The 27662-nt window shown below is 34.3% G+C and overlaps 5 protein-coding genes across 9 annotated transcripts in view; 3 read left to right on the forward strand and 2 right to left on the reverse strand.

Annotated features, from left to right (window-relative positions):
- LOC125822265 (probable xyloglucan endotransglucosylase/hydrolase protein 7) overlaps positions 1-22291 on the forward strand; it is a 38304-nt gene extending 16013 nt beyond the window's left edge. Inside the window, exons 2-5 of the mRNA XM_049501652.1 lie at positions 20591-20797; positions 20995-21095; positions 21189-21385; positions 21637-22291. Of these exons, the coding sequence (XP_049357609.1) occupies positions 20599-20797; positions 20995-21095; positions 21189-21385; positions 21637-22027 (888 nt within the window). The 5' untranslated portion in view covers positions 20591-20598 and the 3' untranslated portion in view covers positions 22028-22291. The remainder of the gene's footprint in view (positions 1-20590; positions 20798-20994; positions 21096-21188; positions 21386-21636) is intronic.
- On the reverse strand, positions 381-4050 carry LOC125822253 (uncharacterized). 5 transcript variants are annotated; one of them, XM_049501638.1, is made up of 4 exons: positions 3697-4050; positions 2257-2943; positions 2156-2208; positions 381-2020 (listed from the first exon to the last, which is right to left on the reverse strand). In XM_049501638.1, the coding sequence occupies exons 2-4, from the start codon at positions 2912-2914 to the stop codon at positions 653-655; spliced, it is 2079 nt and encodes a 692-aa protein (XP_049357595.1). In that variant the 5' UTR covers positions 2915-2943; positions 3697-4050; the 3' UTR covers positions 381-652. The 5 variants fall into 5 exon arrangements, with proteins under 5 accessions (XP_049357595.1, XP_049357593.1, XP_049357592.1 ...); XM_049501636.1 differs by having other exon boundaries at positions 381-2208; XM_049501635.1 differs by having other exon boundaries at positions 381-2205; positions 2254-2943.
- LOC125822260 (cysteine desulfurase, mitochondrial) lies at positions 4311-6016 on the forward strand. The gene has a single exon (XM_049501648.1). The coding sequence runs from the start codon at positions 4345-4347 to the stop codon at positions 5710-5712; it is 1368 nt and encodes a 455-aa protein (XP_049357605.1). The 5' UTR covers positions 4311-4344; the 3' UTR covers positions 5713-6016.
- LOC125822252 (protein CROWDED NUCLEI 4) overlaps positions 5950-27662 on the forward strand; it is a 69279-nt gene continuing 47566 nt past the window's right edge. The window contains exon 1 of the mRNA XM_049501632.1: positions 5950-5960. The gene's annotated coding sequence lies outside the window, so the exon portion shown is untranslated. The remainder of the gene's footprint in view (positions 5961-27662) is intronic.
- LOC125822063 (EPIDERMAL PATTERNING FACTOR-like protein 2) lies at positions 12244-12935 on the reverse strand. The gene is made up of 3 exons (XM_049501435.1): positions 12836-12935; positions 12640-12683; positions 12244-12560 (listed from the first exon to the last, which is right to left on the reverse strand). Exons 1-3 carry the CDS (start codon positions 12933-12935, stop codon positions 12294-12296), a joined length of 411 nt encoding a protein of 136 aa, XP_049357392.1. The 3' UTR covers positions 12244-12293.

The raw sequence follows: 27662 nt of genomic DNA on the forward strand, positions 1-27662 counted from the left end.
ACTTAGGAAATATTTAGGAGGAGAGATCTTTTCCGCGGCTTAGTTTTTAGTACCACCTCTGCATCTCTATTTAAACGCATAAATAGAAAATTTAAAATCTGTAAGGATGAAGAATTTTAAAATTGACAATCTTCCGAGTCTTCTATTTAATGGGACGACGAATCTCTATGATTTATAACAGCCACCAATCAAATGAGAAAAACGACATTACCATTTTGTAGAAGTCAATTTGTCTTGCTTGTTAGAGGTATTTACAAGAAAGTGTCAACCGATCTTTTTTTTCCTCATATACTACTCTACCCTTATAATGGTGAGAAGCACCTTATGCTTCAATGATTATAATTGGCTAATCAGATGCTTTTGGCAATATGTTCCAAAGATGAAGAAAACCTTTATCATTAATAATGCACGAAAAATTGCATGTTTAGACATGCAGATACACGTTTATGGGATAGAGATGAACAAGTAACTGAGTTCTGCCCAACATCAATCTATATATTTGTCGCATGATGGCTCTTCGGAATCGACAGGCAAGCAAACCGAAGTTATCTCACTTTCATATTTGCCTTAAAAGACTTTGAAAAAGGCAGCAAGAAGAAAGAATGTGAATACAACCTTGGCGTAAAAATAGTACTACTACTACGTATCTATGTTACTCTGCTGTAGCTTCTTCATGACTGTTCCCCTCGCTTCCTGTCTGTGGCAATGTTCCCAGATCAGTACGAGCCTCTGTCTGTTCTCGAGGAATCGCATAATCTGTCGACTCGACTTGTTTTTGTTGGTTATCATCAGGTTTGTTATTTGAGGTGGAAGAATCAGTTAATTTGGGGTCTGTCTCATCATTGTCATTTGAGGGATTTATTTTGTGAGAGCCTGTATCAGAATTAGTATCTGATTTCTGGTTCGCCTCATTTTGATCATTCCCACCTCCTGTTGACTTCTCAGTTGCACCAGCTGTTACAGAGTTTCCATTTTGGTCAACTGTATCAGACCCCTTTGAACTTGTTACTGATTCTTCATCTGCCGAGGAATTTGAATCTTTTTTCTCAGACTGCTGCTCATTTGGATCGTTCTGTGTGCCATCTCCGACAGAAACAGCTTCCTTAATTGAGTTGTTCTCATTTTGTGTGGTTTGAGAGGCAGAACTGTCATTTTCCTGCTGCTGTTTGTTGGCATCATTGGTTCTTTCTGCAAGATTGGAGTCCTCGCCGGAGTTGTTCTCATTTTGTGTAGTATGAGCGACAGAACTTTCATTTTCCTGCTGCTGTTTGTTGGCTTCATTGGTTCCTTCTGCAAGATTGGAGTCTTCACCAGAGTTCTTCTCATTGTGTTTGGTATCAGAAACAGAACTTTCCTGTTCCTGCTGCTGCTTATTGACATCATTGGTTTCTGCTGCCAGATTGGAGTCATTACTAGAGTTGTTCTCATTTCCTTGCTGATGTTCATTAGCTTTGTTGGTTCCTACTGCATGATCTGAGTTATCACTAGAGTTATTCTCATTTTGTATGGTATGAGATGCGGAGTTATCATTTTCTTGCTGATGTTCATTGGCTTCATTTGTTCCTGCTTGATTGGAGTTATCATTACTGTTGTTTTCATTTTGAATGGTTTCAGAGGCAGAATTGTCAGTTTCTGTCTGCTGGCTAGTGGCTTCATTGTTTCCTGCTGCAGCATTAGAACTGCCCTCAGTGTTGCTTTCATTACTCACTTCTCCAACAGAATTTGTATCTGCAGAGCTATTTTGTTCAAGCATCTTATTTTCTCCAGCATCTGAATCCAACTTATTTTTCTTTTCTTGCAACTCATCTACTCCCTTCTTGGATTCCTCCTCATTATTCAAGGCTACATTACCATCTCCTTCTGTACCAGTCATGTTTTCAGAATCTGAAGTTTCTTTGACCAATGACCTCTCTTCCTTGCCACTTTCCACTGTTGAAGCCTCATTAGTCGTATCAATCTCATCATGAACCTTATCTTCTGATGAGCCAGATTCTTCAGTTTTGCCTTGTTTCTCTTCCTTCTCTTTGCTGGCTTCATCAATCTCTCTGCTGTATCCCTCATTCTTCTCTTCTCTGCTCTCGTTATTCTCTTTTACTTTCCCTTCATTACTTTCTTCCAATTCCACCGACTTCTTGTCACTTTCATTTTCAACTACTTCTTCACTTCTATTTATAGAGGTTTCTTCACTTCCACCCTCTTCACTTTGTGCCTTCTCTTCTTTCAAATCAGTTCCCGCATCAACATTTCCCTCAGTTCCCTTCTCTTCACTTTCACTGTCATTGTTCTCTTTAACATCCTTAACTTCCTTTTCTAATCCCTGATCCTTAGTTTCTTCACCCTCAATGTCACTTTGCTTTACCTGATCTTTTTCACTATCTTCTTCTCTGGTTTCATTAGTTTCACTGTTGTTGGTATTCGTGTCAGTGGCTTCCTCATTACTCTCACCTTTGCCATCTTCAGTGTTCTCTTTGCTTTCTGCTTCAACATTTGCTCCACCCACTTCTTTCTCCTGGATTTTTTCTGTCCCTATATCCTCATCCACTGAATCCCCTTTATGCTCACTATCCTCCGCTGATTTTTCTAGATCATGGTCATGCTCCTCCACTTTGGTGTCATCATCAAAACGCTTAAGCTCATCTTCCTCTGTCACCTCCTTCAGCTTCTCATCATCAATATCTACTTCCTTCTTTTGAGGTAGGAGGTCCTTCCTTCCAAACCTTATAACATCATTGTCAGTTTGTACCTTCTCTGAGGCACTTGTGTTTTGTTCAAAAGATGCTTTCTTGCTACGTGAGTGCTGGACCTGGTAAAGCAGCCAGATACAAACACCGACAAGTACACATATCTGAAGAGCATGCTTCACCTTGAAACCTTTATTTCTCTGTTGGTTTCTACGCGGCGAGTACTTGAACATGATGATATTCTTTTAAACCAACCACAGCTCTAAAAAAAGATCCAAAAAGAAGGTGCAATTTAGGGGCTTGTGCCAAAGAGAACCCACAAAAAACACTAAATTTAGCTTTACAGAATACTGACATTATAGCATGAGAATAACACCAAATTGGTATATCTAAACAAAACAAAACAACAATACTGCTTTACAGAGGCCATTGTAGACAATGTTAGACAATCAAATCGACTTAGTTAAACTAAAGATTGGTTACTTTCTGGATCTGAGTTACTACTACTTCCTTACTTTCATCCAGATCTAAACAGTGGCCGGAGGAGCTAACAAGATTCAACAACATATGTTGCAATAAGTTTGGCAGATGCCAATGAAAAAAGGTAAGGATTCAAGAAATTGGTCATATCAGATACACATGTCTGAATATTATCCTTGAATCAACAAGCAAGTTCTCAATCATTTATTCAACTCAAGATAACCCCCAACATGAGACACAAATAGGGAATCATTTTAGCACAATTCATTGAACAGTGGATGTGTTACACAATTTAAAATCAGGTTCTATTTTAACATAATGAAGGCGACCAAGCACATAAACTATTAATGAAGAGTGGCAGGCAATTGAAACTGCAACAATTGAAGCACATACAGATATACAAACACATTGTTTTCAAAAGATCTGCATTTGTCAATATGCGTAGAACAGCAAGGATAATATATCCTAACCAACTTTTCAAAACAACCTAAAAATTTGATATCTTTCCACAAAGCTAAAAGAGAAAATGGCATACCTGATACACTAATAGAAGGGAGTCTCTGAGTCTGGATGCAAGATCCCAATGGTAATGAAGTAAAAAGTTGGTAACTTTATAGGCAAATTTGGTCAATGATTAGAATAGAAGAAAAGGTGCAATAGTAAGATCCTTAAACCGCAAACTTAGTAATAATATAGCAATAATATGCTTCTAATACTGGAACCCCATTAACAATATTGTGTGAAAAAGGCAAAGGGAAAAATGGTTTAAGAGTTTTATGGGTGACAAGTAGTTTTTGTAGAGGTTGAATCAAGAACTATCAAAAGAGGTGAAGATGTGACCTTTTCTGTTTCCTTTTTTTAGTTTCAGATCAAGATCCAGTTTTTCTCACTTTATTTGGAAACCACACATAATTCCCCTCCTTTTGTATAATTTAAACATCTGTAGCGTTTACACTTTGAGATCTCTCCTCCTCATCTCCTAATTCTGCGAAAAACGACGTCGTTATAAGTAGTTAGGTTGTCGTTTAAGTGATTAAATTTTAGTGTAAAGCGGAGAAGCTGCCACGTGCCACCGAATGAAAAAAATAAGGCGGTCTGCGTCGGTGAACCGGTGACTCGGTGTTTATTTATTTTGTGATAAGAAAACAAACCGCTGAGTTAGAAATCAGCGAGTTTTGAAATCATGTTTTCGAAGTTTCTAACGACAGCGTTGCGGCGCACTGTGCCTAAACCCTGCCATGGCACCCGCCGTCTCCGCCCTTTCTCCACGGCGGCAGCGGCGGTTGGAGAACCGTATGAAGAGGATACTACGGGTATTACTATGAAAGGTGTGAAAATATCCGGCAGACCTCTATACCTAGATATGCAGGCAACTTCTCCGATGGATCCTAGGGTTCTTGACGCTATGCTTCCTTATCATATCTCCCGTTACGGAAATCCTCATTCCCGAACTCACTATTACGGGTGGGAATCGGATCAGGCCGTTGAGGCGGCCAGAGCCCAAGTCGCGACCCTAGTTAAAGCTTCTCCAAAGGAGATAATTTTCACCTCAGGTGCTACTGAGTCCAATAATATCTCCGTCAAGGGAGTTCTGCACTTCTATAAAGATAAGAAGCGACATGTTATTACTACTCAAACGGAGCACAAATGCGTTCTGGATTCTTGCCGTCACTTACAGCAAGAGGGCTTCGATGTAACTTACCTTCCCGTTGAGTCTGATGGACTTGTTGACCTGGAGAAGCTTCGGGCTGCAATAAGGCCTGATACGGGGTTGGTATCAGTTATGATGGTGAACAATGAAATTGGTGTGATTCAGCCTATGGAGGAAATTGGGAAAATTTGCAAAGAATTTAATGTTCCTTTTCATACTGATGCCGCACAAGCGTTGGGGAAGATTCCAATTGATGTGGAGAAGATGAACATAAGTTTGATGTCGTTAAGTGGGCATAAAATTTATGGGCCAAAAGGTGTTGGAGCTTTGTATATGAGGCGTAGGCCAAGGATTAGGGTTGAGCCCCAGATGAATGGGGGTGGACAAGAGAGAGGGATTAGGAGTGGGACAGTACCTACTCCGTTAGTGGTAGGGTTTGGGGCAGCTTGTGAACTTGCAATGAAGGAAATGGAATATGATGAGCAGAGGATTAAAGCTTTGCAGGAGAGGTTACTGAATGGTATAAGGTCCAAGATTGATGGGGTTGTTATAAATGGAAGTGTTGAAAGGCGTTATGCTGGGAACTTGAACTTATCTTTTGCATATGTGGAAGGTGAGAGCTTGTTGATGGGGCTGAAGGAGGTTGCAGTGTCAAGTGGAAGTGCGTGTACCAGTGCAAGTTTGGAGCCCTCCTATGTGTTGAGGGCGTTGGGAGTTGAAGAAGATATGGCCCATACATCAATTCGATATGGAATTGGGAGGTTTACTACTGAGCAAGAGATTGATCGTGCGGTAGATCTTACAGTCAAGCAGGTTGAGAAGTTGAGGGAAATGAGCCCACTCTATGAAATGGTTAAAGAGGGCATTGATATAAAGAGTATACAGTGGGCACAACATTAGATTGATTGTTACACGAGCATTTGGAATGAAGTCGATCGTCCAGGTTCTTGTTCAGAATATTTATTACATGTTCTTGAGCTTCAAGGCTATTTTTATGAGTTGAGTTTCTGCAATAAGATGTACTGTCGTCGACTGTAAGTTGACGCTGTAATTGTGTATGATATAGCCGTTGAGTTGCTTTAGTGACAGGATGTAGCATCTATTTTGGTAAAAATGATGGGTGTTTCTGCCCTTGGATTTTTGTTTCTAATATTCTGCTTGTGACCATTGAAATGCTTATATGATTTTGACCCAATTGTGTTTGCATGATTATGTTAGGAAAGTTTATGGTGTTTCTGATTATGTTAGGAAATAATTTTGGCTGTATTTACTGCATTCAATGATCTGCACTCGCGACCTCTACTATACACGTCAGGATATGAAAAGATTGGACGATTGCCTGTGACTATCTAGGACATATATCATCTTGTCGTGGTTTGAACTCTACAGGGTAATGTGCTTTGAGGAAAAATATCAAGGGTACGCAGAATGAAATTCGCTTGTACTCTTTGCCTATGCTGCCTTGCAGAATATGGGAGGGCACTTGCCTTGTTTCCCTCATTTCTGTTTGCTTGATGCCATCTTTGTTTAAGGTCCTTCCTTTCTAGTTAGTTTTGTCATCACAACTGAATGCTGTGAATTAGTGCTATCTGGTTATATGACAAATTAATCTGAAGGTTGCACATTTGAAGATTCCAAGATCTTATTCATGGCAATGAACACCTTAATTAGGGTATTGAATTCTATTTATTTTTTGTGTGTTCCTGCTATTTCGAAGCTCTTCATGATTGACGTTTTACAAGGGATTTTCTGGTACCACCCACATATTTGATGTCACGGGCTATTAGGGGAGTTCTTAGGATTTCCTTTTTTCAAGTCATTTCTGGGAGTCATGGAGAGACTGAGATTGATGGAATCATGGTCTATTTTACTACCTTCTCCCCCTTTCCTGTTAATCTTGTTTACCAAAAAGATTGTACTGTTAAATTTGTATGAGGTCATAGACAGCGTCTTAGTTTAACTCGTTAGGTTCGGTTATTAGCGGGATGATAATTAGTAAAAATGATATAATGATAACAAAGCAAATAAAAAGGTAGTTGTATGAAGCTTTTGAGCTTTGATGATGTGGGTGAGCACTGAATCCGGCATTGTTAGCGTCAATTCCGAGAACGACTTAGTGAAATCAATGCTATAAGACAAGGACTTAAGTGCTATAGATTACAAAGATTAAGCATAAGGCAATAAAAAGGCTCCACCCGAACCCTAGCGTACCATGACCAATGGATGATGTCTATGTGGAAATGTGTTAGTGGTGTTAATCAATATTCCTCTGTCGGGCTCAAGCTATTTGTATCTGTCCTTTTGGCTACGTCATCGAGGCATGAGTCCTTCTCTACTCTTCGGATCGCGTGCTTTTGGTTTGTTCCGATGATAACCATTCGTATGGCACTTGGAACTCTTTGAATGGCTCACTTCTCTGGTTTCACCTTACTTCTTTGGGCCTTCTTTGCTAATTCATCACATGTTCTCCACTCATACTGCCATGTACTCTGGCTAATTTTACCCAAATACACCATCGTCGGCAGCTGAGAAAAATAAAAAGCAAACAAAGAATTTTTAAGTAATGACATCTTCATCTGAATGAGAGTGATGAGAGAATATGTGAACCTTCTGCAGGGTTGTTGGAGGTTGTGCCTTCTTTCTTTTGGAGGCCATTTCTTAAACTTTGGAATATGCTTTTAGAGTCGAGACAATTGAAGTATTGTCGTGCTTATTTTGCACTTCGATTTCTGTTATTTCTAGTTGCTTCTTTAAGGAGTGATATCTTTGCCTTGTATTTCTCAATGAAATCATCCCTGTGCGAGCTTGTACTATCTTTCCTTGTACTGAGGCTAGTTGTCTATGAACGGTAGATGTAGTTTGGGCTGCTAGGGGGGAGTTTGGACTTTCAGTGATTCACAGTTTTTTATATTGCGTTAGTTGCATAATATTGGTGTTATTACTGGTCAAAATTGCTTAGTGGATTGTGTTTATGGTGCTGATTTTATTGATAGCATGCAAGGGGAAACACACTTCGGAGATGTTTGCTGGTGTACTGTTGCTGGATAAGAATTGGTTCTTAGATTAGTAGGTAAAATAAGGTACAACCGAAGGAGCACGAATCCTAAATTCTATTGGTAGTTTGTTGCTTCTAGCAGGCGACTTTTTCATCTTCTGTCGAGCTTTATAGGGCATTTATATGCTGTAAATTCAGAATACCAGATCCTGGTTTCTAGTGCTATTCTATATAGTTGTTACTTGTTAGTAAAGCTGAAATTTTTGACATGCCATGCATTTTGAAAGCATCCACTTGTGGGATTACACCAGTATGCTGTTATTGTGTATTGTGAAAGCACTTCCTTAGATCCTAATGATGTGTAATTGTTTTGTGACACTATTTTTCAACATGGCATCAAGAGTTTGCCTGACTGACCGTCAATGAAGTCGAAATGGGTTGTGTAGACTAGTGATTTGTAGCATGTCATGCGTTCAAATACTGCTTATTCTAGGAAGTGTTTTTTGTTGAAATGTTTTCTGAAAAAACTGTATTTGGAAGACTGGTTGAATGTGTTTGGTTTATCACTTTGAAAATCATTTGTCATATTAAAGGTGCAATGTGTGCTTGGTCAAAGCTTTCAGAAAGTGTTTTTAGGAGAAGATACTTCTTTCAGCTTTTTGAAGAACAACTTTTCTTTCTACCCAAAAACCTTATTTTCCCACTAAAGGTTTGGCCAATCACATTAGCTCTTAAAATAAGCACTTCTCCCTTTTAGAAGTTTGCCCAAGCAGAGCAATAGATCTCAGCAGACACGAAGGGATAATGCCATAATTAATGGATGACTTCTTTTGATCTTGCTTGGTCTTCGTAAATAGGATCATCAGTAACTGTGCTGGTGGTAAGCAAGGTGCATGTTAGATCAGTCGAGGTGCACCTTAGTTGGGCCGGTGCACAACATTAAAAAAAAAAGGGCTTTCTTTCAGCAATCAAAATATGATGCCTTTATGATGTCGTAGAAAATGCTGTTAATTGTGGTCGTTCTGTCTATTGAGGACTGCAGATTGGATCACTATATTGACTTGTGGTCTTTATGGTCTTGGATATATTTGGAGGCTTTCTGGGCCTCACAGCTACTATCTACGACGATCTTGAGGCTCCTGGTGGGGAGCAAGAAGAAATAAAATGATAGATCAACCAGAAATCTCTTGGGTTAAAACCAAATTCCCTCAAATATGTTACTGCACTGGTCACTTTCCCTTTTCACCTGTTTTATCCTTTGGATCTCAAGATACTACCGTGTTACTCCTATATGTGAATTTGTGCGTGGGTTTGCATGCTTATAGCTGGAAATTGAATGAAATTCAAAAATATGCGGAGGAGGACGAGACAATGCATAATAAGCTAGCATCACTTTTTCATTCAGATTTCGGGTTTGCATTCTTCGAAAAACTAATTTGTATCTACCTTCAAGCTGGGGTTGACAAAAGGCTGTTCTGTAGCCATCCTTTTCTGGAGTTCATTGATAAGAGGTATACATGTTATGATTTGATTGATCTCTGGAATTCTACAGTAGCATCACAAAATTAAATTAAAGAAAAGCATATAGAACAAAAAGGGCTTCGGGAATGACATATTCTTATCAAATATGGGTCGCAGCTTTTTATGGGTTTAAAAAGTTGGAAACAAACAGAAAAATAGAAGAGAATATCATGCTCATTCTTGATTAGCTCGGATGGATATGTGACATTTATTAAATTTGTATCTGTACATATGACTTGGTTTCTTGATATTACCATTTCATGCTAATTAGGAATAAAGTACATTAGGCTAAAACTTTTTGAATTACGTCATTTGGGTAATTGAATTTGATATTGATTGGTGAATTCGTGCAATTATACAACAAGATTGTTCTGGAAGTCAAAAAAGATTTAGTTACAGTCCGATCAAAATATCTTCAATTAGAGTAATTGGTACTAGAGTCTAATATCATGGAAGTGTCGTTGAACTTGTAGAAACTTCGAACTCTTCAATGGGGAACTTGAGATGATGATCAACTAACACATTTGTTTTATCGTTGAATTTAGCACCACGTAAGTAATTTACGGCTCTTGCAAGAAATTTGTACGCAGACGTCGTTCATAAAAGAGTGCAGGACGAGCTCTAATGAGAGTCATAAAAATGAAAAATATACAGTATAATTTTAGACGAAAAGGATTCAATTGTACCCTTTCCTCACGCAATTAACTTCACTGCAGAGGGTTCTGGCTGGGACAGTTGTGAGGAGAAAAGGTTTTGTTTGGGTAAGACGGACATTGAGGAAGTATTCAATGATGTGCAAGTGCAACAATGAATGTTTGGAGTACAGAATCAAATTAAATTCTGGGTCAGAAATTTAAATTTCTCGAAAATGATAGTATTGAGAAATTTGTGGTAAGAAAAGGAAAATATTTTAGCAGACCTGACCATCAAATAACAACAAATTTCAGATAAATTGTGCTCTCATAGGGATAAATGTTTCATAAAAACTACAGAACCTCGTTACTACCTGTGACCAGAATGTGAAATTTAAACAAAGGGAGACTAATAAATCCGTCCGTACTGGACTCGTTACTACTAGAAGGGTAAGTGAGACAAAGAAAATGTTAACATCATTAATGGTGCTCAAATTATTGGTATGAATATTTGTTAAGCATACATTGATCTCATGGAGGTGTCGAAAGGTTAAAATGTTAGCTATGATGTATTTAGTGTTGCACATTCTTAACATAACTGAGATAAAAACTTGCCCACTTCATTAAATTTTTGGTTTCGCCACTGATTGATCTCTTTGTGTAAGTATGTAATTAAGCATGAATGTCAGAGTAAGAACTCTCTACCTTGCTTGAATTAAAAGGAGAAAGATTGAAAATTTTGAAAATGGAGAACGTAATTAAATTATCCCATTGAGTACCTTATATCATTTGGATGAGTAAGTACAGTCAAACTTCTCTTTATACTGATATTGTTTGTTCGGACGTTTTTTTTACAAAACAAGTGAAAGGTTTGACCATTAGAATGGGAACTTCCTTCTTTTTTTTTAATCTCTCAGGAAAAGAGCTTTGGGTTTTGACAAAGCTGCAAACACTGTGTATGGAACAATTCAACGTTTGACATGTGCTAGCTTGCATAAGGTTCCAGAATACGGATACCGTCTTTAATAGTAGAAGTAAACAAATTACTCATATGGATAACTGCTTCATTTCCCCAAGAAAAAACCTGTGAGTATGATTTCTTCCAATTCACATAAAGTAACATCGATGGAGTCAGAAGACAACTAGAAAACTGATACACTAATTAATTCTCTTTCTTTTTTCATTTCACAACTTAAACACTTGCGTATAAAGATGATGAAAACATCATCTATTTTAGCTGTTTAAAAATGTAAATGTTGATACAAGGTACATGTAGTTAAAGTCAGAATGGTTGCATCCAGAATCCACATTAATATTCCAATAAATGTAAAAAAATATGGCCATATCATACCATACTATCAGCTTTTCAGTAGTAGCAGTAAACAATTTTAACCAAATCTTTCACCTGCCTACTCTTAGTTCTACTGCCTGATTTGTTAACAGGGTAAGGTCAATTATTACATATGCCCTTTTAGTAATCTCTACGGATTTATACATTTACTTTACTGCCAATTTGTACTTCACTTTTACACGCTCAAGAGATTCTTTCTCTTTTCTAAGGAAGCTTCACACTTAGCTTGCTCCTACTCAGATACATTACTAATACTAAAATTATTGAACTGCTACATTTATTGCCTTAAATCTGATTTTTGGGTAAAAGATATCCCCAACAGACATTCATTTGTAGTAGACTCTAGTTTTTAACCCGAATGGTCCATTAAATTTGAGGGTCGTTCCAATTTTATAGTCTGTTTGGCCGAGCTAAGCTTTTTTGGAGCCAAAAGTATTAATTTTTTGTCCAAAAAAAGTTATTTTAGAAACACTTTTAAAAGTTTGATCAAACATTAATTGTTGCTCATAAGTATTTTTAAAAACTATTGGTCAAACATAACTGCTTCTTACCCAAAGTACTATTGTATTTTGGAAAGCAATGTTGAAATAAACACTTTTCAAAATAAGTTAATTTTAGAAGCTTGGTCAAATGGGTTAATATTATATTTTCGAATTGATGAAATAACACAAAAAACATACTGTAAAAGTCTACACAAGAGAATTACCACAAAACTTACCGGGGAAAAAAAATAAGGTGGGCAAGAAGTCCTTGATCATGATTGTTATTTTACTTGGACACGGAAAAACATAATACACTTACGTTAGTTCTGTAAACTTGATACTCCAGTTCTTACGCATTTAAGGTACTAATAAAATAGGGACAAAAATAGACTTGGGCCCAAATTTAAGGGATTATTTGGGGTTAAAACTCAACTTACAAAACTAAACAAGAAAGTAGCAATGATTCATGTACAAGGTGACTACTTAGTTTGAGTTGTTGCTTAAGGATTGAAGATAAGATTTCCACATTTGCATTTCCAGCTCATTGGCTTGTAGTTTGAGTTGTCGCTGTCCCTTGCATAGGCAATGTTGTTGGACGCTTTCTTGTTGTTGCTGTTGATTGTGTGATTCTTATTTCCATTTGTAATTTGTGGATTTGTTGGAACCTGAATGGCTTCACAGTGACCGCAAGTACCACATCTTTTTTCACATCTAGGTGGCCTAGACCCAATTTGTGATCTCAACATTCCTCTCTTTTCACTCTCTATCTACGTACAACCCAAGAAAAATTATTACTATCAAACACTATTCTAATCAGAAAAAACGTAAACATTGTGCAAAATTTACCTGATTATCCCCATGATGACGGTGAGTATCAAGCAATTTTCTTCCTGCAAAATGAAAAATGAATTGGGGGTTCAATATTGAAATATTTTTTGCTGACTTTGTCCGTGTCAACAAACAATCTTTAAAGTTGCCTGTGCTAGTGTGTATGTGAAAGAGTACTCTGTTTTTTGTGAACAGAGGAGGTTAAGAAATATACCTTCAGCCTGGAATGTGAAGTGGGATAAGCTTGAAATAGTAAGAATAAGAAGTGAATATGTTAGACAGCGAAGTGTTTGATTCTGAGTACTCCAGCCCATTTCAAAATTCAATTGACTTGAAAGTGAATTTATCTCCTTTTACTTATAGGAGTTGTTGGAAAAAAGATAGATTTGATGAAACGAATCAAGAAAGTGAAAGGTGGTGGGGATGGAGATGTGAGGGAAGAGTTTAAAAGTAGATGATGAGTGATTGAATGAGTAGTTAATCAGATGTCGCCTTCTTCTGTAATTAGGAGTGTGATGGAACGTGGGGAAGACAGAAGAGGATGAGTATTGCAGAGGACTAGTTTGCCTTCAAGAGAAGAGCCTCAACAACTCCCCTCGTGCCATGAGCCACACCTTTCTGTTTCACTAAACAAAAATACGCACGGATGAATTAGAAACTCAACATATATAAAACAAACACACTATTCTTTCAACAATTCTTTATATACCATACTTGCTCCAACAAATAAAGATACATTGAATTTATACACTATGGAGTTAGTTTCGTTTGAATAAAGTTATGACATGGTAAGTTATGTTGAGATTAATTATAACGAGTTAAGTTATGTTGAGGATATTTCTTATTAAGTGTTTGGTTTGTTGCAATCAAAATAATATGCATTGCATTTATTTTAAAAACAAATTATTTGTTTATAAAAATACTCTTGTGAATGTAAAAAGTAATGTATAAAAAGTGTTTTGAAGGGATATCTTTGTCATTTAACTATTTTATCCCGCGATAAGTTATTCCGGCTTACTACATCACCCAAGGGGAGGCATAACTTACTACGGTACTAATTATTAATCCTGGTTTAAGTTATTCCGGACTTGCCTACCAAACAACAAATTGAGAGGCACTATAATTTAATCCCAAGACTATTTGGTGTTATCCTTCACACCAAACGATCCCTAAGGGATTGTTTGATTGGTACAGTAAGGATAATAATTCCGGTATATCTCATGAGATTATTTTATTCTACAATTTTAAGTAAAATTGTAGGAATAAGTTATTATCTCATATAAAAGGTAGATTAAATAATCTAATGAAATATCCTTATTTGTTCCAATATCATCAACCAAACGACTCCTAACAATATAAATTACATAAACTTTAAAAGAAAAGATTTGGTTGGTAATAAACTTTAGGCATAGATTATTTGTATTGAAACATTTGGTTGGTGTCAACTTAAAACTTGTGTTTGATTTAAAAAAGGATAGTTGTTTTTTCATTTAGAAGACGTTTTTATGTATAAAAAATCACGGTATTGTTATTCCATATTGGTGTTTATATGAAATATAATACACGCATCGATGTAAAAGTTCTACCCATATTAAATAAATTGAAATTAGTAACCAGATAAAACAACATAAATTTTTAAATCATGATTATTTCAGTAATACATAAACCATACGTATCCTTATTTTTTGTTTTTATGTTGCGAATTTATAACACTAGACAAAGGTTTAATGGCCTTTAATTAATAACTGAAATTAAAATCTTCGACATAAATAAGTACAACAATAGGAGCTAAGGCATACCTTAGTGTTATTAATTGATATAGTATAAAATACTAATTAATTTAATTATTGACTGTTTAGAAGTAGAGGCGAAGTGGAGTTTGAACCCACAACTCTAGCATGAAAAATATTTTCACAATCTTTTTCTAATCACTGAGTCATCAAACAGTTTTGTTAGAAGTTTCACAAATAAATATATATATATATATATATTTAATTTTTTAATACAAATACAGGATCTACGAAAAATTTATTGGATTGACACGGAGGAGATAACATATTAAAGTGTTAAAAAATAATAATTTTTGTAATAGGTGTATTTTCAGAAAAATCCAAAAAGCATAAAGCAAAAGAAGATAGGATAGTGTAAAGACGAGAAGAAGGGAAAAGTACAGCAAGAATCCACTAAAAAAGCCAAAAATACACTATAAGACACCTGAATATAGCTGTTACAATTATGGGGTTTTCGCTTTCAGAATTTTCTTAAACAGTGTGAGTATGTTTTGCCCATAGTAGGACGTTTCTTCTTCTGCTTCCTTTCACCCCAATCACACACTCCATTTTCCTCTTGTTAGAGTTGTGCATATATACCAATAAAGTAGATATTAGTTAGTATTTCATTTTTTTTTATCATGAGAAGGGAATAATAAATAGATTCTGTCATAACTTATTTAATTATATAAGTTATGTGAGATTCTAAATCGCTAACCAAAAATGTTAAATTTTATATATATAACAAAGAAATGCCACAAATTTTAATACATTACGCACCTGAATAAATTTGAATTTGCCAAATTTGTGCAGGTAAGTCCTACCGGAGGTAAAAATGCTTTATAACAAAAGCCACTTTGTACTAGTACAACTGAATTCACCAAACTCCTTGAATTGTGTAGTTCTATCGCTTTCCCAGATAGATAAAATTTATGTGCTACAGAAGGTTAGGTTCATTCATATCCAACCTCGAGGGCCCAAATCCTCATTATAGTTTTCAGTCTATGAATTATTAATTAGAAAAAATTGATAAAATGTCTATAGATTCAAAAAAAATTACCCAAGGTAACTTTATTAAAAATGATCATTCGGCACTTTTCAACAGCAAGCGAGCTTTCTTTTTTCTCTTCATTTATCAAAATTGTTTGTTCCTCTTTTACTTTGTGTTCATATTCTACCACGTAAATAAATTATTTTCATCACCAACTATTACCATGCTTTGCCTTTGGGTTGATCTTTAGCCAAGCACAACCTTTTCTTTACCTTGTTTTGTCTTTGCTTTAATTATCTCAATTGTTTTCATAACCAATTATTAGCCTCTAATGGTTGTCTACTTCTCTTTCTTTTTTCTAATATTTGTCCACTTCTGGTCGTTGAGCAAGATAAACTGTTGCAATGTATATATAATATACATAATTATATACTATTTATACAACATTTACGGCCGTTTTTGTTGTAATTTTTTTTGTTATTTGTACAGTTATGTTAGAAGCCCGGGAAAAAGCCCTCTTTTTGTAGATTTCTCTACATTTGTAGACCAAACTAATTCACACGTCTTATGTCCGAAAAGCCCATCTGCAGTTACCCTAAAAGAAAAGAAGCCTATCTGATCTTTTTTCTTTTATTTGCTTTCTTTACTCTACTCGTTATATGGCCCAACTTTTTTCTTCCCTTTGGTTTGTTTTGTTTAACTATCCAAAAGAAGTTTAGTAGTAGCATAAATAGATGTTCAATTTATAGTTCTCATATTTTTTTTATAGCAACTTTCACATATAGCAAACATAAAAATCATATTTGTATGTTATATCTATAGTTTGCATAATTGCGCTCCATAGCAAATTTTATGTTTGCTATGGAGCTTTTGATTTGTATAATTCGCTAGATACATCCAATTTTATACAAATTGTTCAATTTTGTATAAATTTATTTATACATTATAATTTGTATAATAAGATCTGTATTTGTATAATTATAAGCGTATAGGACAAAAATATATGTATTTATATTTGTATATACACTTTTCTCTCGCTTTATACAAACACAAATGCATTTTATATATCTATATACCAAATGGGTAATTGTATACCGAAAATGGCTAATTGTATACTGAATCAAATGGCAAAAAAAATGAGATATTTGTTGCGAATTACAAATAAAATAAACTATGACTATAGCATTTAATTTGAATTAATAATTTGCTATTTCATTCAATTTTCCCTTTTTTTAAACCATATATAATCGTCTACAACCATAATGTTTAATGTATGTGTTCGTGAAAATTCTAGAGTTTGATAAATATGTTTCATAGCTACAACATTCATGCACTTGCTTCCTTAAGTTGCCGTCTTACATTTTTGGGTCAATTTCACGTTTAACTACTGAATTTTATTCACTATAACAGTAACGACGTAACAAGTATTTTTTTTAATTACATTAGAGTTACATAATTTTACCCACTACAGTAATCAAGTCACAAAATAATTATTTTTTTCCCATTAAAATTACTTAACTATAATGTCTGTGAAAATGTATTTCTTAGAAAGTACATTGGCAAAGAAATGAATCAATTACCCCCACCCACTAACACCTAATTCAAGAGGAGAACATTTCAAAAAGGATATGGACTTGATTGTTTTGTTAATGGGCCATATATTTCCTTTGATTGAAACAAGAGACCAAACAGAGAATGTATACGACAATATACATAAAAAAGCAAAGGCTTTACGGCCCATCGGCCCACTCATTGTCCACAAATATTAGAGTTTGTCTTGGATCATTTCATTCAATCATAAGATTTTGAAGCCTAAAAGTGGACAGATCCAATTGTATACCAATGCTCATTAAATCACAATGATTAATTCGAATTTATTGGGTTAAGAGTTTGAAATGTGTCTCTGTCAAATTTGGAGTCATTGTAGCCACAGGGACGTTTAGTTGTAGAAATTTGGGTTAAAATTTAATGGCAATAATGGAGGGGCTGCAAATTGCAAGGCCCAGAAGGCAGACACAACTGCAGAAGATCTAGTAGACCTTCAATGAAGTGAGCCTACTCAATATCATACACTATTAGAGATATTTTTTAGTATTAGAGTAAATGAGTCCATTACCTATAACACGTAAACGATGTTGACAAGGTACCTATTATTTTACCAATAATACCATTTATTTTGACACTTCATTCTTTGCTTTCAATTCCCATCGTGTGCTATCATCTTTAATTTCTTAATTTTCTAAATTGATACCTACTTATTTTTGGCCTATGTGGTAGGAAAAGATCGAATAACAATTTATATCATGATAGTTTTCATAGATATAAAGACGGATTCATAATTTAAATTCGACCTTAAAGAAATAACTTTGTTAGATAGTGAAAGAAATCCTTACTAATAAGCAGTAGTAGGGTAAGTGAACATTAAAACCTGTCTAAAAGCCTACAGACAAAACTTAATCTCTAGAGATTTCTTTTAAGTTCAGGTCAGCCCTACAAGCAAGAAAAAAGAAGTGAGAGGGATTGTTATTCGTGACTTGTCTATTTAATGGATGTAAATTTACCAATGGCCAAAAAGTTATAAAGATAAATAATGTTGTAGCAAAAAATAGATTAATTAGCTCTATAAGTTACACATAAAGTAAATGTCCTGAAAATTTATATCACATCCAAAAATAGGATACAAGTCTCCAATTTCAGTACCTTCAGTTGTCATTTGCGATTGTAACAGTGATTAAGAAATGGTACCGTTGTTAGGGCACAAAATTTTAACAAAAACATGGTCGGTTTTTGATATCTAATACAATAATGCCACGTGGAACTCGGTGTTTGGTTATTGAAAAATAATTCCATAAGATTTTTCCAGCTCTACAGTTCAATTTGAATAGCGATCCTGTTGTGTTATACTCTCCAATTTGATAAATTCCAGTCATCAATTAATGAAGATAAATTAAGAATAGTACTAAAATAATTGGTGGTCCTATAACTGTGTGTCAATTGGCTTATTTGTGTGTAGTAAATTCATATGTGGCCTACACACAAATGCAATCCCAAGTAAAAGCCAGATAAGCGCCTTAATGCGGGCCAATTTTTACCGATCTGCCGTCAAGTTTCGTGGACACCCGATGGCGGCAACTGTCGAGAGATTGGGACCGCACTAATACTCTGCAAAAATTACTCATGGTTTTTTACTCGAAAAAATTACGCAATAAAGACCGTTCTTAAAATTTAATTACATTTTTAATATCATAAAAATAAACTTTATTTTGTATTTTTTTTTTAAAAAAAATAGCGGTCGGAAAGGAAAATACGAGGGGAAATTACTATGAGAAAACAAACCCTCATCACTAAGGTGAAAGTTCAGATAGTCAACTAGCTAAAACTATTAGTAAGATTTTCCTTTATATTTGTTTGGATAGAGTTGAAATGCAAAAATATCACCCTTCCCAACGATTTGTGACTTAAAATAAATTTTAGATTAACATTATCAATATGGTAGACTACTCAAAATTCAAAATTATATATATGCAAAAAGTTTGATTCCTTTTTTTGTGATACTTATTTCGATTCAATTATCATTCCACGATATAACTTCATTACAAGGAGATTCAATCAAAACATATGGCTCCTCCACTGGGCATCACCTCATTTTTCTGTGGCGCCACACATAAACACAAACATACCCTTGTATGTTTGGTACAATGTAAAATGCTTATCACGAGAGTGTCTTACTTTTGGAAATCATTTTTAGTTATCATTTTTTAATGTTTGCTTGAGTATCAAATAAGATGATGTTTGGTAATTGTACAAAGTGAGCAATAATTCATCAAGATAATGATTTGGTGATATTTAAAAGTATCGAAAGCTACCCAAATTTTGAGTCCTGATTGAAGCAACAATGAATTAAAAAATAAAACGTGTTAATAGGAAATTGATTTTCATTCTTAAGTGAAGATATCATTTTTACAATTTTTATATAAAAATAATTTATATAATTCAGTAGTATACATTTAATTAATTGGGCGATACTTCTTTTTTTTTGAGAAAAATTATATGAGCTACACCACCTGCTAAATAAAAAAAGCAGCAACCAAACAATAAACCCAACAATTCCACCGATCACCATCTTGACGGTGTGAGTGTTTTTAGGTAAAAATCGTCCAAGCTCGATTCAAGTTAAAAAATATCATATTCATATCATATTAAGAAATATCGTTTGATTGTTTTAGCCTAACAATTGATATTTGAGTCTTCTCCTTTTCAAATTATTGCTTATATTGTTTACGTTTCAAATGCCGAATTCTAAATATGTGGAGGTGTTGAATCCTACATCGATTGTGAGATGAAAAACTAGATCTCCTCCATATAAATAATTAATATTGGGCAATTCTCACTTCACAAGAATGACTTGGGCGCATCACCATTTTTTAATCACTATCATATCAAACACACCTTTTTAGAAGTCTTCAAAATGAGTAATAAAGCACAATTTGTCATCCATACATAGAGTGCACCTAGCTAGATGTTCTTTGTGGCACCTAAATCCTAATGTTGTAATAATAGAAGTTGTTATTTGATGACAAAAGACTCTACTCTTAATAAAAGTGATAGAGACACCATTCAAAGAGAGATTGTCTTTGATCGATGAATATTACTATCAACACGCTGTTTGAAAAATAAAGAATATACTACTAAAAGAATGAAAATATTTGAAAGTTTAAATTATGCTTGAATATAAATTTCCTCCTATTTAAAAAAGGTTGATTTTTTTAATTAATATAAGCAAATAACATTCTTTGTTGTTGTATTTGCAAATAATGAAATTGATACCGAGTACATCGATCCCAATTAGGGCTTGAAGAAGTCAAAAGTCATTTATAAAAAGTAATTAGAAGACCGTAGATTAGATATGACATCTGGCTTAGTAGCTACAAATTACAATAAACATGAAAGGAAAAATATGGTGAAGCCCTATAAATATGATGATATGAGGTATGACAGAAGAAGTGAGAGAATTATTCTGGATTAATTGATCATCCATCAATAGTAGGGTTTGGCATAGAGAGAGGGTCCACTGACGGCTTGCTATTAGCTGTAATATGAAAGAAAAAAAATATATCGAATTTCCTATCGTCGTTTTCTTCTATATTTACTCATAAATAAACCTCACAAACTTCCACACTATCACCACAACATCCAATTGTATATTTAGAAAAAACAATGGCCACATTGACTTCCTCTTCCTTAAAATATTCAGCTTTTGTTCTAATAGTGCTATATGCCTTGACCTTTTCATTCTCACTAGTAAGTGCACGACCCGCCACTTTTTTACAGGATTTTAAAATCGCATGGTCTGACTCTCACATCAAACAACTCGATGGCGGCAGGGGAATTCAACTTATTCTCGACCAAAATTCAGGTATCATCCTTTTTACCTTTTTTGAAACTTTATTCACAATTTTATTTTTTAATATTTTTAGCACACTGAATTCATTTAGGAATAATTTTTAATATATACATACTTGATAGTGAAAATTATTAAACCCGTAGTCAAAAGGCTCTCTAGGTATTTGTGTAATGCTCATGCATGATTGATGATTGGTACTTTGCATTTAGGATGTGGATTTGCTTCGAGAAGCAAATACCTGTTTGGACGTGTTAGCATGAAGATCAAGCTCGTTCCTGGTGACTCTGCAGGAACCGTTACTGCCTTTTACGTAAGTGTATATATATAAATTAAATCGGACGAGAGTAGTTAGTTATTATTCATTAATTTGATATTTCTAGACATGCCTTAATTTCTTTTGCAGATGAACTCGGACACAGATACCGTAAGAGACGAACTTGACTTCGAATTCTTGGGAAACCGGACAGGGCAGCCGTACACTGTTCAGACGAATGTTTATGTCCATGGAAAAGGTGACAAGGAACAAAGGGTTAACCTTTGGTTTGATCCATCCGCTGATTTTCACACCTACACCATTTTTTGGAACCACCATCAAGCCGTGTAAGTACATATATAATATATATAGGTCATGTTTAAGTTTACGAGATTGATTGTACATTATTTCATGACCACAATTTTTAAAAATAAAACGGAGGGATACAATTTAATTAACTTGTTAGAGTATAACATGTAAGTTAGTGTTTTCACTACGTACGTACGGACAATTGATTAATGTCTATCCTGTAATTAACCAAGTATATATATTGACTAAATATTTTTGTAGTAGTACTTAATTGTTTGTAAACTTGAAGGTTCTCCGTGGACGGAATACCCATTAGAGTGTACAAGAACAACGAAGCAAAAGGAATCCCATTCCCCAAATTCCAACCCATGGGTGTTTACTCAACATTGTGGGAAGCTGACGACTGGGCTACAAGGGGTGGCTTAGAGAAAATAAATTGGAGCAAATCCCCATTTTACGCATATTACAAGGATTTTGACATAGAAGGATGTGCAATGCCAGGACCAGCAAATTGTGCCTCGAACCCAAGTAATTGGTGGGAAGGACCTGCTTATCAGCAACTCAGCCCCGTACAAGCAAGGCAATATCGTTGGGTTCGAATGAACCATATGATCTATGATTATTGCACCGACAAATCCAGAAACCCCGTTCCACCACCAGAATGTAGGGCCGGAATATGAAACTTTTCCTTAATTGTGTATACATAAGGGGCGAAATGAAATATGTGCCCATTGATATGGACAGTCACGCTTATGTCTTATCAATGCTCCGTTGTTATATGTACTAATGAGTGGCCTAAAGTCAAATGTCGTTTTATTGCTGTAATATATTGTTTATTGCATGTATATGTATTGTACACTGTAAGAGAGCCAATAATTAATGTTTCTTCTTGTTTGATTGAGATATTAGTAATGTGATGTATGTTTCTTCGTCTTTTGTCTAAATGATTTTCAACCTCAAAACTCAATAGTAAAGTAAAGCTACTCATCAAGTAATTGTAAACGTACCTCGCTCTTCTTATTACTCTTGCTTCTTATGTATAATATGATAACTTCACAGTTTATTATCGATCGGCGTGTTGAAAAAATTGTCGAAAACTTTAAACTTTTTGGCGATTCTATCGAAATTCCCTATAGTGTCGGTAATACATATATGTATGAACTTTAATTTGTTAGATGGTCAAATCTGTCTAGCAGTACTGGGAGGGTAATTGAATGTTGCCTAAAAGTGCCAAAATACTAACCTTATCTGTATTGAGGAACCGCAGGTTTTCTATCAGCTCATATATAGTTGAATAGTAACTCTAGTTTTAGCTTTTGTCAATATTATTTTGGCGTAATCTTCGAGGAATTTATTTTTTTATCTCTATTAACACATGTGAAATTACTTTTAGTCGGCTTAAAGTTGGTATTATATATTATTAGACATTTGATCAGGTGATTGGTTGAAGTGTACCAGACGATAGCATTATGAGGAAGAGCTCATATAACATTAACACGGACTGGAAAAGTTATCATTTTGAAGGGCAAAAGTTACTATTACTAGCTTTCATCAATCAATTAATTGTCCTTCAAGTAGTATCATTAGCGTACTATTATAAACAATCAACCACATGGTTAGAAGCTTAAAATTCAGTAAAAATGGTCAGTTCATGACACCACCCTTCTTCGAAAAATTAAACTTTCCCGTGGTTACAAATTACCTTTCCAGCAACTCTTTGGCCCACTGACCCAATAGTCGTAATTTGGTCAGTTCCATTTGTAAGCCGAAACTGTACTTTTTCTTATCAAGCAATCCTCCAGTAATGCTTCTCCCCGGCAACAGTGCTTATGGGCATTTTATGTGTCTCAAATTCTCATTGAAATGTACCTCGATGGGGGGCCATGCTGACTGTGTTTACATTCGCCATAAAAAGAAAAGCTTGGACAGCCAATGGCCTATGGCAGAAATAACGATTGGGACAGCATTAACTTTCCAACTCAGACTGATACTTCTATTTGTGTCGAGAGGCTTTTTGTTTGTGGCTCCAATGAGACACAAAGCTATCACACAGGCTCATTTGGTTTACCGTACAGTTATCAGAATGCATCAATTATATATATGGTATGGAGACTTATATATATTGAATAATACTAATAAAAACACGTAAGTATTGTTAATGTATAGGTTGTTAAGCGATGGAATACTAAAATATAGATTGTTAGTTGTTACATAGGAACTGTATAATTAAGGACATTTTTATCTTTAGATATGCTTGTTATGTAGTCTTAAATCTTAATTATATTCACATATAAATAATATCTACACTTTATTATAGAAACAGAAAAATAATCAAAACTAACCTTAAACTATTCAAAATAGCTCATATTTACCTTCAGTTTGCTTTTCATACCAAAATAAATAAATACCGTGGACATGTATTTCTTGGACCACAATCCACAAATGCCATTAAACTAATGGATATCCACACGAGCCCTTCAAATAAGATATTTGATTATAGGCGTAAGAACATAGGTAAAAAATTGCACCACATGTATTATATGTAATACTATATTTGTGTATGAAATATACATCAAATTTTCTATGTGCGATTTTCTTCCCAAAATTAGTTTTCTATGTAAAATTCCTAGAATACGTAAATGAGATGTGTGTTGTAATTGTATGTATGAAATGTGTAAATAATTTGTGTTCAATAGCATTAGAAAGCTTTTGATTAATGAGACGTGTATTAAATATTTATGAGAAGTGACCTGCGTAGTTTTGAGATATTTGTGGTCACTTTGTGTATCAGCATAAATTATATAGTACAGTTTTAAAAAATATTGAAAACTCATGTGTATGTAATTTGTATGTATGAATTCTAATTTATTTCATTTTTGAGATATGTGTGGTTAAATGAATATCAAAATGTGTATAATTAAATTCCTTATATAATAGTCTTAAAAATATCGAAAAGTGAACCTTGTTTAATAACTGATTTGTGTCAATTGAGATTAAATATGTATATAAAATGTGTATAACTAAGCAATTTTTGAACCCGACTATATGTATATAGAAAACCTCCAGAGGAAGAACAGAATGAGTCTAGGAGAAGTGGCTTCTATCTTGACAAGTTATATCCTCAACAAACTTTAGGTCCTCAACCTACTTATATATATATAACTTATAAACAATATATAATGCATGATTGGTCATCCATCCAAACGATAGGTACATGTACCCCAATGTTATTTATGACAATAACACTATTGCCTAATGAAGTTTGTTAGTTGATAATTAAATATCCTACTCTAAATGCATTAGATAGAGACCCCCTTCAAATTAAACACCGAACAACAAAAACGGAGAAAAATAAAAGCAAAAATATGAAAATGAAGAAAGTAAATTATCAGTGTTTAAGTGTGCCCTTAATTTCATCATTAATTATATTACCTTCCCAGGGACCATAAACCGTTGAATACAACTTTAACAAATCAGGACATTTAACTGCAACAGTACTAAAGCTAAATATTTGGATACATATCAATCCTTCCGTTCAACAATAGTTGTCCACTATACTATTTTGGAATGTTCAACAATATTTGTCCACTTTGAATAATTTTTACACTTAGTTCCTAATTTACCCTTATAATTAATTATAGTTATTTCTCTATTACATTTTTCAAAACATTGTATTTATTAGAGAAAATAGTCAAATGCCCCCCTAAACTATTAGTCAATTCTCAACGACACACTTATACTTCACGGGGGTCCTATTACCCCCCTGAACTTTTTATTTTCGATATTTGGTGACCCCTAAACGCTGACCTGTCCAAGAAGGTGAATACACCTCTTGTAGGCGCGTAAGGGTTCAACAAAAAGACATAAAATGACTAAAATTGAACTAAATAAATTGATACTAGAGAAATAAAATAAAAATATTATAATGAAAACAAACAAAGAAATTGAAACTTGGTAAGAGTTGACGCATTGGAATTTGACTCATTGTTTAGCTTATCTTGATCCAGCTCAACTAGCTTTTGAACGGAGTTGGACAATCACCAATCTATTGATTCAGCTCATTTTATTTCAGTTCAAACCGTCCATTTATCAGGTCTAGTCTATTATCTGAACACATAAACTACAATTAATTGCTAGCTTATTACAGGATTTAAAAATAACTTGGTCTGACTCTCACGTGAAACAAATCGATGCAACTCAGCTTGTTCGTATTTCCACTTTCTCGTGATCGTTGTGTTTAAACTCATGTGTAAATGAAATGTCCTTAATTGTCTTTTGATTTTAGTATGTTGATTTGCTTCCAAAAGCAAATACTTGTTTGGACGTGTTAGCATGAAGATAAAGCTCGAACCGTCACTGCCTTTAATTTAATGCAAGTGTAATTAACTACCACTAGATTTTATTTCTTGGGGGGAAAATAAAGAAAATGAAAACAAGTACAATAATGTAAAATAGTTTACACTATCTACAGATTTTAACTAGCTATATATAACAGATTATTTACTCTATTTATAGACAGTTATAAATAATTGATGGTGTAAAAAATACTACTATATTACAAGGACTTTGACATTGAAGGATGTGCAATGCTAGGACCAGCAAATTGTGCCTCGAACCCAAGCAATTGGTGGAAGGACCTAACTACCAACAACTTAATGCTGTGGAGCAAGGCGATACCGTTGGGAACCATATGTCTATGATTATTGCACTGACAAATCGTGTAATCCCATTACCCCACCTGAGTGAGTGAGTAGACGGAATTTGAAGCCTCGATCAAGTGTTTTTGTTATTTATACATATTAAATGTTGCATATATAGCCGAATAAGTGTATTTCGGATATCTAATATATAAAATGAAAAAAAAAATGTTACAGACCCTATGTATTTATGTGTTATGTATGTCCCTACCTAAGGTGTACGAAGGGGAAGAGAGAGTGAAAAAGATTGTAGTATTTATAATTTGTGTTGATATATGGTCATGGGACGCATATAGATGATAGTTCCGTTTTGTTGTGAATTGTGAATTTGAGAGTAAAGTGTAGGCAAAAGTTAAATGTCATTTTATTGCTTTAATTGATATTGTCGATCTGTATTTGGCTATTTGCTGTAAATACGAGAGTCAATAGTGTTTGATTGAAAATATACATTTGAAAATATACATTTGGATATTATCTACTGGTTGAACCTCAAATTAAGGCTACTTGACATGTCATCGTGTCCTCACGTACTCATTGTTGCTCTTTCTTGATCGATGACATCGATCGTACGTGTCTTGTTTTCTTTTGCCAACTGACCAATAGAGACAATACAAACTAAGAAAAGTCTAAGAATAAGTGGGCCCCACATTTAAATTTATTTTACAGGCCCACTTATTTCAACCTTTATATACCATTCATATTTATGAATTGCGAAAAAACAACAAATTTCTTGTCAATTCGACAAGTTCAGAAATAGAAAGGAAAATAAACTAAGAAGACCGATGACAACATTATATTACTGCCTGCTAAATTATCTTGATCAATATGTAGTAGTTTCATTAATTCATTTTTCTTAAATATATAATCGTAAGGTGTAACCCATCACTTTGTTTGATTAATGATTTTCATGTGTAAAAAGTATTAATTGTACCTAAATGCTTATTATCTGGTGATACTGCTAGTCATAATTCCACATGCTAATATATCTAGTAAACCAACCAAACAACTTTCTCAGTATAGAAAAATTATATTACTATTTTTTACAGAATTAATTAGTAGACTTGTAGTTCTGTTCAAGAGCTATTAATTTAACTTCTGCATAACAGAAGTCTCAACCATAGGCATAATGATGAGGATTTCTAAAGCTAAATATGAAAAATTATAATGTAGCACCAAAATTTAATAAAAGTCTTTATAAATTTCTCGTCAAACAACATAGAAGTATTTGCTTTTCCAGTTGCAAAATTCTACCAATATCAATTATTCATTAGCTTTAAAAATAAAATTTTGCTTATTGCCCCTGAGGGGTGTACATGGCCGGGTTGGTTCGGATTTTTCAAATATCAAACCAAACCATTTGTGTCGGATTTTTAAATTTATAAACCAAACCAAACCAAACCAATAAAACTCGGGTTTTTCAATCTTGGATTTTTTCGAATTTTTTCAGGTTTTTCGGGTTTTTTCGGTAAAGTATTCATACAAACATATACTTTACTTGTATTTCAAATATTTCCTTAGTCCTACCAAAATACAACTATTTAAGATGTTTCTTAAAAATATAACACAATATGATATGATTAATGACACTAAAATATCCAACAAAAATAATAATAATGAA

Source organism: Solanum verrucosum, unplaced genomic scaffold (assembly GCF_900185275.1).
Source record: "Solanum verrucosum unplaced genomic scaffold, falcon-dt-bn FXZP01000103.1, whole genome shotgun sequence".
Taxonomy (NCBI): domain Eukaryota; kingdom Viridiplantae; phylum Streptophyta; class Magnoliopsida; order Solanales; family Solanaceae; genus Solanum; species Solanum verrucosum.